At 39.3% G+C, this 16,725-nt stretch overlaps 1 protein-coding gene across 2 annotated transcripts in view; it reads right to left on the bottom strand.

Annotated features, from left to right (window-relative positions):
• kcnh4b (potassium voltage-gated channel, subfamily H (eag-related), member 4b) overlaps positions 1–16,725 on the bottom strand; it is a 43,187-nt gene that overhangs the window by 21,396 nt on the left and 5,066 nt on the right. For both annotated transcript variants that reach the window (XM_063482985.1, XM_063482984.1), the window contains exons 3-5: positions 7,689–7,922; positions 5,299–5,430; positions 4,691–4,824 (exon numbers count right to left, since the gene is read on the bottom strand). In XM_063482985.1, coding sequence (XP_063339055.1) covers positions 4,691–4,824; positions 5,299–5,430; positions 7,689–7,922 — 500 coding nt within the window. The remainder of the gene's footprint in view (positions 1–4,690; positions 4,825–5,298; positions 5,431–7,688; positions 7,923–16,725) is intronic.

Here is a 16,725-nt window from a genome sequence, read left to right as displayed (position 1 = left end):
TAAAATTCAGCCTCGGTCTTTGGCTTTGCTGTGGATTTTGATTGTGTTGCATTCACTGGTCTGCTGATGTGCTACTGTTCATACACACCTGTCTTCCCTTTGCTGCAATAGGAGTTACATATCAGATCGTGAGCTATCGATTGTTTCTCTGCAACTATTTTGTCCCTAGCGAAGATGCCCTTGGCTCGGTGTTCATAGGAAAAGAATAATCTAATCTCTCTGGGAATTTGCTCAACACTTTAAAACGATTATTCTGGTAGTAGAGGTGGAGTAGGGGAATAACGGAGGTTTGTAAAAAGTGTGTGCATGTGTGAGAAGGGGAGGACATGAGAGACAGAAATGTGTTGACTTTGTATTAATATTCCTGAGAAATGGCTTAAAAATACATCCTCGAGAGCTGGCATAGAATCTGAATGTTGATTTTATGGTCATATGTTGCTCTCTTCCTTTGTTTGGATGTTTTTGTGAAATATGTGTGCACTTTCAAATGTGTGTGTGATCAGTGCGCGTATGGTGTCAGCACTGGCATCTGTAAGTAGGTGGAAAAGGAGTGCAGCAGGAGGCTTGGCAGATGGAGGGAGGTGTAGCACACCAATTCCAATGAAGGCACCCGCAGGTCAGGTTTGAAAGCAGCAGTCGAGGTTTTGATTTTGGACGTATTAACAAGATGCGGGTCAGCTGCATGCAGTAGAGTATTATCACTTCGTTTTTTCCTATTTTTCTTAAAGCCTGCAGTTTTGGTGCTGTTTCAACTGAGTGTAAACATGCTTGATTTCTCAATTAAATACCAATGTGACCCTTTCAAAGTGCTGGCGTTGTCTTATCCACACTCTGATTGGTCATAATGATTTAAAAGTTGACACTACTACCTGCAATGTGAAGTAAATGTCTTGTCTCTTGGGTTCTTAGTAACGGTTTATTTTATTTTCTAATATAAATGAGCTTTCAGTAGTCAGTTATTCTGACTTTTACTGTAACTTCTTATATTTGAGCAGTATATACCTGCAAAATTCTGTGCGATGAAATTAAAAAAGGGCATTTCTGTGTGAGAGTCTCGTTTCTTTTAAAGGTTGGCCGTGTGTCACTGCTGTGGGAGCTTAAAATTCAGTGTCAGGTGAGCGACATAGTGTAAAAATGGCAGAAACACTTTAAAAATAATGATATTCAGCTGTAAAATTTTACTGGGCCACTCAATTTCTGGACTAAAATTAACAAGTGCTTTGGTTTCAGGCACTTAAATGATCCTCTAAAAACATGCACCAGTTTTTATTCAGAAAATGTATTTTGAATGTTTTCTGCCTGAACCAGTCGCAGATGTCTCACAGGTTCACTTGAAAAAAAAACCCAAAACCTTTATCCCTGAAAAGTTTTGAATTGCTTTTAGTCCCTTGTGATCAAACACATATTTGAAGGACAGGTTTGAGTGCAGACTCGGTCAGTAACCGAACCTCTGTGGGGAATGAGTGGGATTATCTCAAAATGGTGCTCTGTCAGAAAAACTGCTCCCGTTTGGATCTGAGGGCAAAACAGAAGCTTGTTCTCATGAATATCACAGCGTGGAGCGAGGCATGACTTTTTATTCAAGCCTATAAAAGCCTTTTTTATGTAGAAATAATAACCACAGCTAAAGGTCTCTGAAGGCCCTTGAAACACACACATACACGAAAAAAAATATAGACAAAATAGTGGTATTCCTATTTAAAAAGGGCTGGCAAAACATTTGATATCCAAATGATCCAAAATTATCCTAAAACAGAAAACAGGGAATTTATTTAGTTACATTAACATATCAGCCAGGTAGCTCTTCTAATCCATTTACATTCTATTTAAATTTATAGATTACATTAATGGCCTAGTTGCAATTTAAGTGAATGCATGCTGGTGTATAGCAGCCTCCATAGACTTTAAATTAAAAATGGATGTAGGGACTGTGAAGTTACTAAAAATTAAGCTAACGAAGCAAACTTAAGCATCCTTTAATCCTTATTTGTTTAGACTGAGAATTGGACAAGTAATATATTTGGGATGTACATGCTAAATGAAAATCAGAGAACATTAATAATTTGTTGTATTTTTATCTTTAAGTTACATATAAAAATTTGAATTCAACCTCTCACTGTTGTTGACATGGCCTGTTTTGTCATACAGAAAGACAGTGTTTGGCCCACATTTAGTTTATTGGGATCTGGCCAACCAAACTCTGACTGGGGGGATTTTTTTTATCCAACTGAACTAGGCTGTGCCACATTGATTGACAGGTGTCATGAACAGGCAGCTGAAGCCCACAGCAATCTGCTGTGCCTTATTCTGGGTGCTGTTGGAGCATACTGAAGCATTTTTAATGGACTACGTGATAATATTATGGCTTGTTGTCCAACAAATTTGTGCAATACGTAGCCCTCATTTGTGGGTATGTGCCGTATGTCTGTGCAGTGCACCTGTATAGTTTGTGAATGCAGCTTTCTAACCTAGCTTGGCTGGCTAACTTGGTGAGCACTCACCCATATTGAGGTTTTGCAGTCAAGGGACATTAACTTGTTGACCATTTTGGACGTGACAATCATGGTGACAATGAAAGAATCAAGTGAATAAGGCCTCAGTCACACAGCCCTAGTGACCAGTCAGTGATCGCCATATTTCTAACCGCTAATGTTGGCAGATAATATTTATAATATATATGGAAGTGATTATCTACAAACTACTGGCAGCTACTGTCAGCGTTGCCAACTCCTCAGTAAGGGAAATCGCTATTGGCTGTCGGTAGAAGACGCTGAATATGTCATCGCTTAATTTGGTCATGCCTGTGTAATTATAAAGGACCCTGTAGGAGAGAGAAATAACATCGTGGAAGCGACGTAAAGTCAGTAAAAAACACCCTAAAAGCATTTAGTATATATTTAGAACTACAAATTAAATTTCTTTTAGCGATTATTGTTATTTAATGTCACAATTCCAACCCTCCTCTTTTATCTGGACTTGGGACTGGCAAAAGTGACCCGAAATAGGCAGAGTTACTTTTTTGTTTATGTGTCTGTTTGTGTCTTTTGAGTAGTTTTAAACCTTGTGATCCACAAAAAGTAGGCTAACAGTAAAAGAAGAACATGTTAACATTAACGTTGTTAACAAACTACATTAACAATCAAAATGGACATAGCAAGCCTCACCAGACAGCTTCAGTCGAAATCAGATGTACAAGATGGAGTTAAGGGTCTGCAAGGACATCCGATTTCTAAGTTAGCAATGATTGGAATGATGCATGCGTGTAAGAGCGATACGTGCTTTCACGTCAAAAAATTGTCACAAGTCACCAGATTTGTCACTAGTCGCTTTTTAGAAAAAAAGTCACTAAGGGGGTCTGAAAACTCGCTAAATATAGCGACAAAGTCTTAAAGTTGGCAACACTGGCTACTGTAGGTGGAGTGTAAGTGTGAAAAGTATGACACAAACTGGAACCAGGGAAATTAAAAGTTCTGGCTTTTGCTAAGCTTGTTAGCATCTTAGACATAATAGCTAGCTTGCTAACCAGTGCTATCTAACTGATAAACCATCAAAGATTTTCAGCATGCAGATATTTTTTGAATATTTTTAATTAATTATTTATTTCCAGTATTGTATAAAGTTGTCTAAATGTATGAAGCGTATACTCAGTTGATTACTTAACCTTTATGTAATTGTTATGTAGATATTTTAAATTTTTTAAAGCTTTGGGGCACAGAGGAGGTATAAAGTGCCTTTCCTGATGCTGCTTTCAACTGACAGATTACTTCAAATAAAGAAACCAAAGTTTTAAAAAAGGTGTAAATTCACATAGAACTGTTTAATTTTGTCCACTTGATATTATGAGAAATAAAAGGAAGGAAAAAAAGTTGACATTTTTTCCAGTTTAATCATGACACTGAAAATGATTTGCGGCAACGTGAAACCTTTCAAATTGAATTATATCCGGTGACGTGAAGCAAAAATGAGTGGAAGTAACTGCTGGTGATGTGAAGAGGACGGGACGTGCAACAAACTTTCAGGTGAGCGACTAAAAAGACTACAGAATACAACTGACTGTGCATTGCTATAACCTGCTAATAAATAAATTAGAGGGTCAGCTACCCAACTTTAGGTAGTTAAATAAATCTGAAAATAACTTTCCCAGGACTCTGTATGATAGTGTTACACAGAGCAGCCTTATTTGAAGCTGAGAGTAGAGGTTATTTATGAGAACAGGCCTTTGCCATAATAACCTATAACCCAAAGGTTTGGGAGGTGTCGGCATGTTTTTAAAAAAATTATTAGAACGATGCATTCAGCTTACTCTGTGACCAATAACCCCTCACCAGCAGTGAGAGCCATCTTGCAAGCAACCATAGTTGTTGCACTGACCTTGCTCTTTGTCCATTTAAATCCACCAAACAACAGCTTGCATACAAAAAAGGAGGATTAAAACAGCACCAAAAATAGCAAAGTCATAAGTTTAATTTTTAACAGGCCACACTCTTGGAATCTGGACCAAGACTTCCCTGATAATGTCCTCTTAAAATCTCATGTTTTAGATGTCAGAATTAATAATTTAAGCTCAGGTGTGAAGGTGCTGCATGTCTAAGCAACTTCTGCTTATCTTTTTAGATGACATGCAGGGAAAAATAGAAAAAAAAAACAACCATCACATCCAGTCAAATATGAGTGATAGAGGTATACTCACTCCGCCCAGGTTGACCTCTCTTTTGCCTCCACTGGAGAATTGGCTGGTCAGCTGGTACAGCATGGTGTGTCCACGCTTCCTGGCCTCACTGAAGTGAGAATTACTCTTCCTCCTGTGCATCTTGTCCTCTGAAACTGTCACACAGAGTCAGTTAAGTCGCAAGGCTGTAAACTTTGTTGTGAGATGGCGATAGATGAGAAAAAAAACAGTGCCATCCAACTCAATATCTGAAGTTTTTCTCTGGTGTACTTACACAACTAAGACACAAAAACACAAGCGCCACTATCCTAAGACTCTTATCCAAATGCATGTTGCCAAAACAAGAGCGTATTTCCCCTGGCATTGGTATTTATGGCAGACTGTGTTCAGGTTCCACTTGAAGACACATTGCGGCCCGAATCAAACTCCCAATTGGAAACAACTGTCTGAGTTCAATGAACAACTGCCAGCCCAAACAAAACTGCTGTGTAGGATGTGACAGTGATGAACAAGAACACACAGAGAAAATGAAAGCTAGGGGCCTGAGCACGACCTGCTCGTAAATCATGCTCTTAGTAAGCAAATAAAGGCAGTTTTTTCCCCCCCTATAAACAAACCTTTCAACTTACATTCCTTCTTGCTGTTGAGGTGGCCCTTTTCGTAGGTGTCAGTGATGTCTTTGAATGAGAAAAGAAAGAGAACCATTTCGCCCTTCTCGTTTTTTATGGGCACAATGTCCAACAGACACCAGAAGGCCACACCTGCAACAGAAGCAGAAATGATCATTTAGTAATAGTTTTCCTTTCACCTCATTTGAAGAATGGAGACAAATGCTCATCCTGTGCTGTGTAGAGCTTTAAAGAAAAGCTGGTGTAGCATAAAAAAAGGGCTTTGAATAATATGATGGCATATTAATTAAAAAAAAACTGTTTGTACCTCCAAATAAACTTTATGAAACAATGTGCCCACTGGAGAAAAGAGATGGAAGAGGTACAACTTTTAGTTGGAGAGTTTGTTTGGCTGTTTGTCTTTAATTCCTCTTTCCTGCTTCCTTCTTTTTTCTGCTCCACCCTCTCTCCTTCCTTTACTCTCCAGCATCCTCGGGTTCCTGCTTTCCTTTTATTTATTTATTTGGGGGGATAGTTGTCCTGTTTATTGAAGCTTTGCTTGTTTAGTTTTCGTTCTCTTTATTGATTTAATGTCGTACAGCCTATTGTGTAGCTGACCCAGACTCCTTCCACCTTTTGATGACTTTAATCCAGACCAGATATCAGTTGCAGTCCCATTGGTAAACTGAAAGGTGTTGGCATACTCTTTATATGTTGTATTCCCTGAGATTAGTTGAGCTGTTTTTGCTGGTTGTCTTTACTTTGTGGCATTTGTGTGGTTAGACTCTCTGTGGACTTTCTCTTTGTACTTGTTTTCAGTCTCAGTGAGGCTCACAACTGATTGTTTTCTGTGTATTTGGGGCCTTATTTTGTCACTGTGTCCTTGGTATTTATTTATTTATTTTGGACCGTGTGCATTCTTCCTGGTATTTTTCTATATTTGTGATCCCTTTGTATCCTTTTGGTTGTTTTGTGGTGATTCTCTGGTTGATTTGAATTTAATTACGCCAGACCTTTGTGGTCTAGAGGTCCTGATTGGCAATCAAATTCACGTGGGGTCTTGTGCACCCCATCGCCTCTGTTAATGTATCTCCTTAATGGCATCAGTTTCTTAAGCCAAAGTTGTGCAATTTCACATCATGTCACCATCGCTGAACTGCGGCTACTTGTCATATCCTTGGCATATGGCATAGCCTTTCTATAAATATGCCCCAAATTAGATGTGGACAGTGATCTGCAGGATAGAACACAAAGTGAAAGAGAAAGTTAGAGGGTTGGATATAACAAGTAAGAGAGGGAAGGAACAGCACAGATCCAAGACCCCACCAGAAACCAGTATGCTCATTAGCAGACTCTGTAGAAATTGTGCTCTGCCACCAAACAGATGTTTCACATCTTCTTTAGTGTCTCTAGTGTGCTTGTTCGTGTGTCAAGCACAGACAGGGAGGAAAGAAAGGGGAAGAAAACATTGTAGATGGTGGTGTTTTAGTGCAAGCCTGTCGGTGTAAATACAACAGGCAGCAAGCCATTTGTGAGTGTTTGTGCTTGCAAATTGTACACACTAGAGGAGTTTACGTGTAGTGAATTCCTTCGGTGACAGACTTCTTTATATACTCTACCAGTCGTGAACATTTGCCAAGTGAGATTCTAGCTTTAAAACTGCATTTTCCTTTTTAACTTTCACAGTCTTTGTTCTAGCCTTCTGCTTTTTTGGTGTCTATTTTTTATTAACTGTGGTGAATTAAAAATCAGTTTTAGCAGCACTGCCTTACTTTTACTCGCTTTACTCTAAAAAAATAAGAAATAAAAAGATTAAAAGCAGTCGTGTTTTTGTCCAGATTTGACAATCCAATTGTATAATAAGCAGTTCACACACCCTGAGGAAGCAGGTTTGAGTCTCTGTCGAATGAGTATAATCCTGCGTGCCAATCAAGGAGGCTTAAACAGTGTTGTATGTTCTCTCCTAATGCATGACATCATATTCTGAGTCAGAAGGATTAGCCAGAAGTTAGAAGGAAGGAGGTAATTCAAGACACTACGTACAGTACCTTATCCTGCATTAGGAAAGCGCATTTAGCTGTGGAAATAGGGTACACAACTCCTCTCAGAACCTCTTACTCTGCCCTAATCTTATTGTTTTGTATTAATTATAATGAAAATTGAGGAACACCAACTCTCTAAAAAGCACGTAGGGCACTGCTTAACCGCTCTTTTAAATTCTGCATTCATAATTCAACCAGAACATTCAGCTCTCATCTAAAAATAAATGCACTCTTCATAACGTTGAGGAAAAAAAAAACATTTTTCATTTTGATCAGGCTGCTGGTTGATCAAAACAAAATAATGTGGTTAATAATATTGGAGCAGCTGGGATCTACTTTATTTCTACAGCTTCTGCGGTATGCACCCACCGTTCTTCTTGTAGAAGTGGACCTCAGCCTGGTACTCTTCTCGGCTCTCCAGAGCCTTCTCCATCTGTTGGGCCACTTGCTCGCTGGTGTCGGCCCCATACAGGAAGCGGCAGCTGCAGTTCTTCTGCATCACCTCAGTTCTTGTAAAGCCTGTCAATTCGCAGAAGCCATCTGAGCAGTACACAATGGGGTACCCACGGTGACCCTGGGCATTACCCAGCAGGAAATTACTGTCTGTGATGGGGAACATGAGAAGGTAAAGATGTGTAAGAAGTATAGAAGCAGAGGTAGATTTTTTTTACATGCGTTTGTGAAACGGAGAGGTTTTTGATATGAATGTCAGTAACAAGCAAGCTTCATGCATCATGTTTAGCCTGGTGTTTAATACATTATCTCTTCTTCACACAGGGAATCAAAGTCCAGTTCTTTGAATTTACGTCAAAGCTTTTCAAAGAAAACATGAATCAGAGTTTAGTGTGGATTCAATTTCAGCCGAAATTAATTTCCCCAAGCCTTCATCAGTGCATTTTGGATCTTTGATGGTGGTTATTAGGAATGTTGAATGATACTGAAAGAAATTGGCATCATGCACTGCAGACAGTATGACATAAAACAGTCGACTGGGGTTTATGAGCACCACAAAGGTTAGTGACCGATTTTCCCACTGGGCTTTAGGCTTACTGCTAATTTGAGGATATGAACCGAGAAGAGTCTTGACTCTTCAATTTAAAAATCGAGTGGATAATAGAGAGATGGGGGGGAAATGGAAATGTGCCAGTGGAATATAAACATAAATATGAAGTATGACTGGAGAAAGAAAGCAAATGCTTTAAGAATGACCAATATAAAGCCACACTCAATTTCACCTTTTCAATTTCATCTCATAAGGTGCCAGAGTGAGTGACTCAGTTTAATTTGACTGAACAGGTTCATTCACCTGTTTGTTCTATGTTTGACTGATGTGATGCCACATTTATGGAGCTGCAGATTAGAAAATACAGTGTACTTCAGTGAAAGCTGCAGAAAATCTAAGCATGTAAATGTGACATTGACGTGGTGGAATATTTGCTTTAGTTTACATGTGGATCGTATGATGTGGTTATTGCCTCTGCACTTGTTTAATTCTGCAACAAAACAGCTTTGCTTTGGTTCCATTTCAGCACCACGGACAGCTCTTGTTTAGTTATTTCTGCAGGACATAAAGACACAAAGCACGTTCGCCGGTCTGAGATCTTATCCCAGTAACTCAAGGCTGTAGTATTCAAAGGCTCTACATTTGTTCTGCATATCTACATATGTTAATCTTAATGACAGGATAGAGTTTGATGTCACGTGTTCCCTCGCTTGCTACAAGCATGTGACCTTGCTGCAGTGAGGCTCCTTTGTTTGGCAAACATTTTGGTTATGTGTATACCAGAATGACTTGTGGGAAGAGCACTGTAATGCAACACACTGTAAAAAATCCCTATTTTCTAAATGCAATACATAGAAGCATACTCATTATTGCGATGATAAAAAAAAAAAGTAACCATATTATATAATGTTTATTTAATCTGGATAATGTTGGGTATTTTCAGTCACTGAGCTGATATTACCACTTTGTTTTCCTGATTCATTTCCTCTTTAGGACACAAAGTCAAACCCATATTTCAGTCTCTTTTCACAACTTTGCAACACAGAAGAGAAAACAATCATCAGTCTTCAGTTTTTGTGTCCTTACAAATGCTCAGCGAGTGTCAAACAACCACCAGCTTACACTAGATTTGTGACTCCTCACCTACAGGCTTCCAGGCAGAATGTAGTGATTGAAACATAGTCTGGTAGGAAATGACTTTTGCAGACAAAATAAACAGCCTGAAGCTAGAAACGTTAACAGATACTGTAGCTGAACCTGTCAGCACAGAAAGTATGGCTTTACTACTTTAGATTGCATTATGTTAGTAGATACAGCATGGATCTCATAGAATAGATGCTTCAGATGTTAGAAAACACACTACTTTGACTTTAAAGGTATGGAAAAATATTTGTGGTTTGAAATCTGCTTTACTGAAAAGGTCATTCATCTTTATACTGAATTTGCTGTAATAATCCAGGAAGTATTTATGCATATTTGCTCATTATTTCTTCGAACAAGTCACTATTGAGGCCTCAGCAAAGTAACTGACTTGTCTCTGCTGTCAAATTGAAAACATCAGACTGCAGATTTTATGTCCAGAGGCAGCACACAGACAGACAGACCGATAGACTGCTCTGTATGCTCACGATTCCACAGAGAGAAAGTCTAAGAAGGAGTATTAAACAGCTGCTGCTGCACTTTCCACAATCTAGCACTTTAATTGGCCGGGCTGAACAGAAAGCAGTCCACAGGGGATGTCTTTTCTGAGCGGTGACAACCTTTCTTGGGTGTGCAGCGAGCAGCAACTAAACTGTCACTGTGGAATTATAGAAGGAGACAGGCATTAGTCTGATCCATCAGCAGGCAGAGGAAGTTTTATGCCAGTCTATGCTATGGCTTGATGGTGTTCAGCAAGGAGAAACTGTACTATTTCTGTTCCATAGTCTGCTGCAGATCTTTGTGAACAAAGATTCACACCTGTTATTTTTTTATGATACTGTATATGAAGTTTTTTTTTTTTTTGCAGGTAAAGTCACATCTCTGAATAGAAAGCATCCTGAAACTCATCCCCCCACCCCCCCGGTTTCACATCTAAAAAAAACCCTTCACCCTAGAAACAATGGTGGAACAAGATGTGATTGCCTATCCAGCTGGAAAAAAAGAAACATGGCCTCTTTTTCATGTTCTATAAATTCCTAACACCCTAACTCAGTGAGCCAGCAAGTGTCAGAGAGCAACCGCATTCATCTCTGGTTTATGTAATGTTTACCTAAGAATAGGTACATCTCTACTCAGCATCCCTAAATCGGTCCTTTAAATAGGTCAAGGGCAGGGGTAGTCATTAATCACTTTATAAGGAAACATTAGAACCAACGGGCCATGAAGGGAAAAACTTTTATGCTGTGTTTGGAGGTATGCAAAGTTTTATGGATGGTCAAATGGAAAGGTTTTCTTAAAGTGTTCTAAAACTTCTAAATGAGTTAGCATTTTACTTCAAGTTCCACTCTTTCAGTCATCATGTAGGTTTTTGTATTCATTAACTAATTGATGATTAAGTCAAGCAATTGTTGCTGGTGGCTGGTGGTGTGAGATAAGGGGTGTTGAACCTGTGGCTTTTGCCCATCTCTACTGACTCCCTGTGAACCTCAGTTAAGGTGGTATGCAGTGATATAGAACAAAAAAAATACAGTATCTAGTTATGGATTTCAAAATTTTAAAAAATTAAAAACACAGAAGAAAATGGAGAATTTAACAGCGTGTGGACAGATTTGTTTGCTTTCACCACCAACGCTGCTGGCTTCCTGGTATGCTTGATCTGCTGCTGGACTTTTGTCAAAATCAAATTGAAACTTTCCTATTTTTTGTTTACTTTTACTGTATAAAGCTAATAGGCTGCTAATTATTTTATTTTATTATCAAAGTAGGCTCTGAGAGGTGCAGAGCTTCAAAGCTGCTTTGTTAAGTAGGTGTATACTATACATGCTATTGGATAGTTTTTCCTCCACTTCATAATTGTCCAGTTTTGTTTGTAATTAAAAAAAAAGTTATAATATGCAAAGAATTTGAGATATTGATGTTCTTTCATTTCACAAATGCAAAAAAACCAAACAAAATAAAAATATGGCGTTCTTGTCATTTAAAATGTCAAATAATCATAAATAACCCACTGCAGAGTAGTCATGTGGTAAAAGGTTTTAAATATTTACATCTGTCAAAGATGTTTTAAATGATTTTTAAATGAGGCGCTGTCACCTTCATTAAGATGCTTTATTTATCCTAAATTTGGGAAATTATTTTGTTACTGCAGGTGAAAAAGACTAACTTGCTGAATAAAATGTGCAAGTCTCATAAACTTTTATTTCCCACAGAGATTATTTTATGCAAATTAATCCAAAGTCCTACTGGCTTTTGGTCAATGATAACCATTTTATTTCCTGAATAAAGACCTTTCACCTTATTTATTTCAGTTCTACAGTCACATATTTATTTCTTCATTAATAAGTTTAGCTATCCAGCAACCACATGAACCGCACGGTAAACAGCTTTGTCTGTGCATGCGTTTGTGTGCATATGTGTGTGTGGCTGTGACAATGCCTCAATTCTTAGTCTGTAATCCTCTGAGGGATATTGCTTCCAGTAGCCGCTCAGCTGCTCCGGCTTCCTTAATTACACATCTGTGCTGACTCGCTACAACTGTAATCTGACATGATGACACTACATGCTACTGCTAACATCAAGCAGCCGGCCTCGTGTCCATATAAGAGTTCTTCTGTGCATAAAAGACAGATGAAGCCCAAGAGGCCTGGCCACTTCCTCAGAAGCTAATTACCACTCAGTAGCATGTAATTACTTATTGGGGCAGATGGGTGAGAGCAAAAGAAGGAGTGGGCTTGCAGGGGGAAAGGGTCACTGGTTTGACAAAGAGGCACGTGGGAAAATCAGTCACTTTGATGTCAACGATTAATAAAGATGTTTGAATTAAACGCAAAGACAGAAAAAAAGTATCTGTGCAGTCGTGATCTAAAGGTAAAAAGACTGCAGCTCCGTAGCGCCTTTATATCAAGAACAGTGCAAAGTGCTTTACAAAGCCTCACACCCACTCACACCTAAATTCACACACCGATGGAGGCGGAGCTGCAATGTAAGGTGCAGACCTGCACATTAGAAGCAGATTTATTTCGGTGTCTTGCTTGAAAACACCGACATACATGGAGTAAGCCACCTGGGGACTCAACCACCAACCTGAACAATTACAGCAGAGCCTATTCCAAATGTGAGATCAAACTTTGCCACCTGTTACCACTGACTTTTTAAAAAACAAAACAAAAAGAGCAGCAAAGGATACAGCCACAAAAGAGTCTCAGCTATTATCTGGCTTCTATTTGGTGTTGGTTTCTGCAGCTGCCTATTAAGACCCCCTCTCATCAGTTGGGTAACAATGAGCTCCGTAAGCGTCAGCCTGACATTCTTTCCTGGCTCCTCTTTGGTTCTTTAGCTGCCTTTTATTAGAAAAGTGTTTAGGGGGAAAATAAACCCACTTCTTATCTTTGCCAGCAGCTGCCCCGTGGTTACGCTGCCCCGCAGGGCGAGCACTGCTGTCAGTGTAAAAATGCTGCTGGGGAGGTCGTGTAAAAGAGCTCGGGGAGGTGGAGTTGGGTATAAAGGATGGGCATCTATACTGTAACACACACAGGCAGAGCACAGTGCCACCAGGATAATGGAAACTCTGGTTTTTAGCCAGTGTTGACGATGAGCATCCAGACTGCTGACGTGCAAAACAAATCTACAGCCAGAACTGCAATTGTAACTTCACCCTGACCTTTGATCCTTTATAAATGCCCTTCAGAAATAATAATAATAAAAAAAGAAAGACTATTCAAACCAACAAAGAGAATTTTTTTTTTAAGAGCGTGATGTGATTTTGTTGCCTTGAGCACAGGCACTCAGATGCACACAGGGAGACATCTCCTTTTGGGAAACATGGACGCTGACATTGCTGTGAGCCAAATACTGTGCTGTGTGTGTCAAAGGTTATCGACCTAACCTGCCCTGGCATTTTGCTTACCGCAGGGCGGTTCAGCTGGGTAATTGTCTCAGACCAGGAACCGTTAAATTATAAGCAACTTAAAATTGCTTTCGCTTTAATAACTGTTATTCCTAAGGTCAAGCACAGCCACATCAATATTTATGAGGATAAACACACACAAAAAAACTCTCGGTGGAGAAATTACCCTGAAACACCCGGAAAATGCTCAACGTGAAGCTGCACAATAGATAATGACTGTAAGATTTGGGGCTTTTAAGATAATGTATTATTTGGACCGTCAGAGCAAACAGATGCACAAAAGCACAAGGCAGCCTTGTTTTGCATAGTGGAAATAATTACATGGACACGCAGGAACATAATGATGAAATAACTGTCTCAGATGCTGCTCTTATTATATATGGCAGTCAAGGCAGGGGCTTAGTTGGAGTGGCACATTAAATAAAATTTTTGGACAATGTTTGACTGCGAGGCTGCTCACTCAGCAGTGGAGCTTCTTTTGGTTCCGCTGATCTAAATACATTCTTTACTCAGACTGATGGACTTAGCCATTTTTGCTGTAAGAAACTTTTACCTCGTCATCAGTTTATGTTTTAAACTGCATTGCATATTGCTTGTAAAAATATTAGATTAGAGAAGAAACTGGTGTTCAGTGTACAATGATGTGATACTAACTTATTTAACATAATAGAAATTGTAAAAGTAAAAGACTGCAAGACTTCATATAGAAACCTACAAATAATTTTGCTTGCGTAAACAATGCATAAATAATACATAATACAATCAGCCACATCATTAAGCACACCTGTTCAACTGCTTGTTAGGGCAAATATCTAGCCAGCCAGTTCATTAGCAGCAACTCAAAGCATTTTGTGCAGACATGTTCAAGACAACCTGCTGAAGGTTAAACTGAGCATCAGAATAGGGAAGAAAGGGGATTTTTAAGTGACTTTGAATGTGACATGGTGCTGGTGAAAGACAGGCTGGTCTGAATTGTTCAGAATTTCATCTCTACAGGTTTACAGATAATGGTGTGAAAAAGAGAAAGTATCCATTGTGCAGTAGTTCTCTAAAGGAAATGAGAAGAATGGCCAGAGTGGTTTGAGCTGATAGGAAGGCAACAGAAACTTAAATAACCACTTGCTGTAACCAGGGTATGCAGAAGAGCATCTCTAAATGAACCTCGAAGCAGATGAGCTGTAGCAGCAGAAGACCACACCGGGTGCCACCTCTGTCAGCTAAAAACAGGAAACTGAGGCTGCAATTCACACAGGGTCACAAAAACTGGACAACATAAGACTGGAAAAACACTGCCTGGTCTATGAGTGCTGATTCTGCTGATTCAGATGGTAGGGTCAGACTTTGACGTAAACAACATGAAATTATGGATCCATCCTGCCTTGTATCAATGTTTCAGGCTGGCAGTGGTGATGTAATGGTGTGGGGAATATTTTCTTGGCATAGTTTGGTCCCTTAATACTACCTGAGCATAATTTGAACTCCACAATCTACCTGATTATTGATGCTGACCATGTCTGTTTCTTTATGACCACAGCGTATCCATCTTCTGACTTTCTTCTTCCAGAGGATAACGCACCATCTCACAACTCTCTAATTGGCTTCTTGAACATGACGATGAGTTCACTGTACTCAGATGGTCTCCACAGTCATCAGATCGCAGTCAAATGAGCACCTTTGGGATGCCGTAGAACGTCAGATTCTCATCATGGATGTGCAGCTGCCACATCAATATGGACCAAAATATTCAAACAAGGTTTCCAGCAGCAGGGAGTCCAACCTGGAACTAGCAACGTGTACCTATTGAAGTGGCTGATGAGCTAATATAAACTGTAATTGGTGAGTCTAGCCAAGTATTTTTTTTCTGACCTAATTGAACTTCTTTGACTTTATTTTCAATATTGTACAGTTAGTAAACGATGTAGCAGGCTTTATGTTTAATTGATGGTCTGTTGTCTTTGTGTAACTGCACATTTAGTGATGATGTGTTGGCTGATTTAAACTGAGACCTGCTACTTTTTACACGTTTCCTGTGTATGAAGATTCATTTTCAAATTTAACTGAATCTTGAGTTTGACTTGACTTACATTTTTTAATTAATACAATTAATTTGGAGTAATTTAACATTACAATAAGTCTTGTAAAAATAATTAAAAATCTTCTCCAGGCATATTTTAGGACTCCTAATACTGATTTTCCAGCAAAGCGAACTGGAGTATCACAAATCAGACTATTTTTTTCTTCCATCCTGAAAATATGAATGCAGGCTCCCTGTGTCTAAATTCTATCCAGTGAAGCTCAAACATCCAAGTGAAACCCACAAAAACAAACACTCTAATGAATGCTGCATGCACCAGACCGACGGCAGTTGGGGGCGACACAGAAGAGAGACTGCAGGTGCACGACCCACAATGCCACTTGTTTTAAGATGCTCTTTTCTGGAACAAGAGACCAGCTGCTTACAAGTCCTTAATTAGAAAGCAAGTTCAAGTGTTTTCTCTTTAGTCGACCATCTTTTTCTCCAAGTCCAAAGTGTTCGAGCATCATCCATGTCAAGTGGCAGGACCCTGTCACCCGGGCAACAGGAAGGAAGCTATTTTGAGCAGTGGGCACTCTGCCACTCCTGTAGGAGCCACAGCCTTATGGCAGGGATGAGAATGAGTTGGGGAAAAAAATTTAGATGCACGTCTCGCTAATGGCTACATGTTTTTATTGATTTATCTTTTATTCTGAATGAACGTTACACACTCAAAACCGGCACTACAGTACATATATATAAACAAATGACAAATTAAAGGAAAACCTGAACACTTAACTAACAGCAAGGGCATCTGGTGGGTTAGTTAACCCATGGGAGGTATCTTCTTGTGTGGTTTGGGTTCACTTAGAGGAGGGGTGGTCAAAAATAAGGCCTGGGGGTTAGATTTGGCCCAACACAGACTTCAATCTGGTCCACTGGACGGCTTTGGAAAATGTGAAGTGCGTAAAGTTTGGGCTTTTAACCATATTTTCATACGTTTCACAGCTCTGGCTACTGATAAAGTCCTTTCCTATGGCTATTCATACTATTTTAAAGTAAATAAGAGACGTGCTGTGGAAATTGCACTTCTTTTTCTTATTTTTATACATCTCAGGGATTAAAGTTGTAGTTAAACTTCTTCACGCTCACAGAAAGGGAAGTTTCACTGATCCAGCCCGCTTAAGATCAAAATGAGCTGTATGTGGCTGCTGACTTAGAAAGAAGTGACAAATCAATACAAAGTTGTTGTACTCTCAGCAAGTAAGGAAATATCTATTAAATGAGAAAAATCTATAGGGAGACTGTAAGACTTGTAGAATTAAAGCTAATGAGCAATGAG

The sequence above is a fragment of the Pelmatolapia mariae genome, linkage group LG8, assembly GCF_036321145.2.
Source record: "Pelmatolapia mariae isolate MD_Pm_ZW linkage group LG8, Pm_UMD_F_2, whole genome shotgun sequence".
Classification (NCBI taxonomy): Eukaryota; Metazoa; Chordata; class Actinopteri; order Cichliformes; family Cichlidae; genus Pelmatolapia; species Pelmatolapia mariae.
Note: the sequence above shows the minus strand (reverse complement) of the source record. Positions and strands in the feature narration are given on the sequence as shown.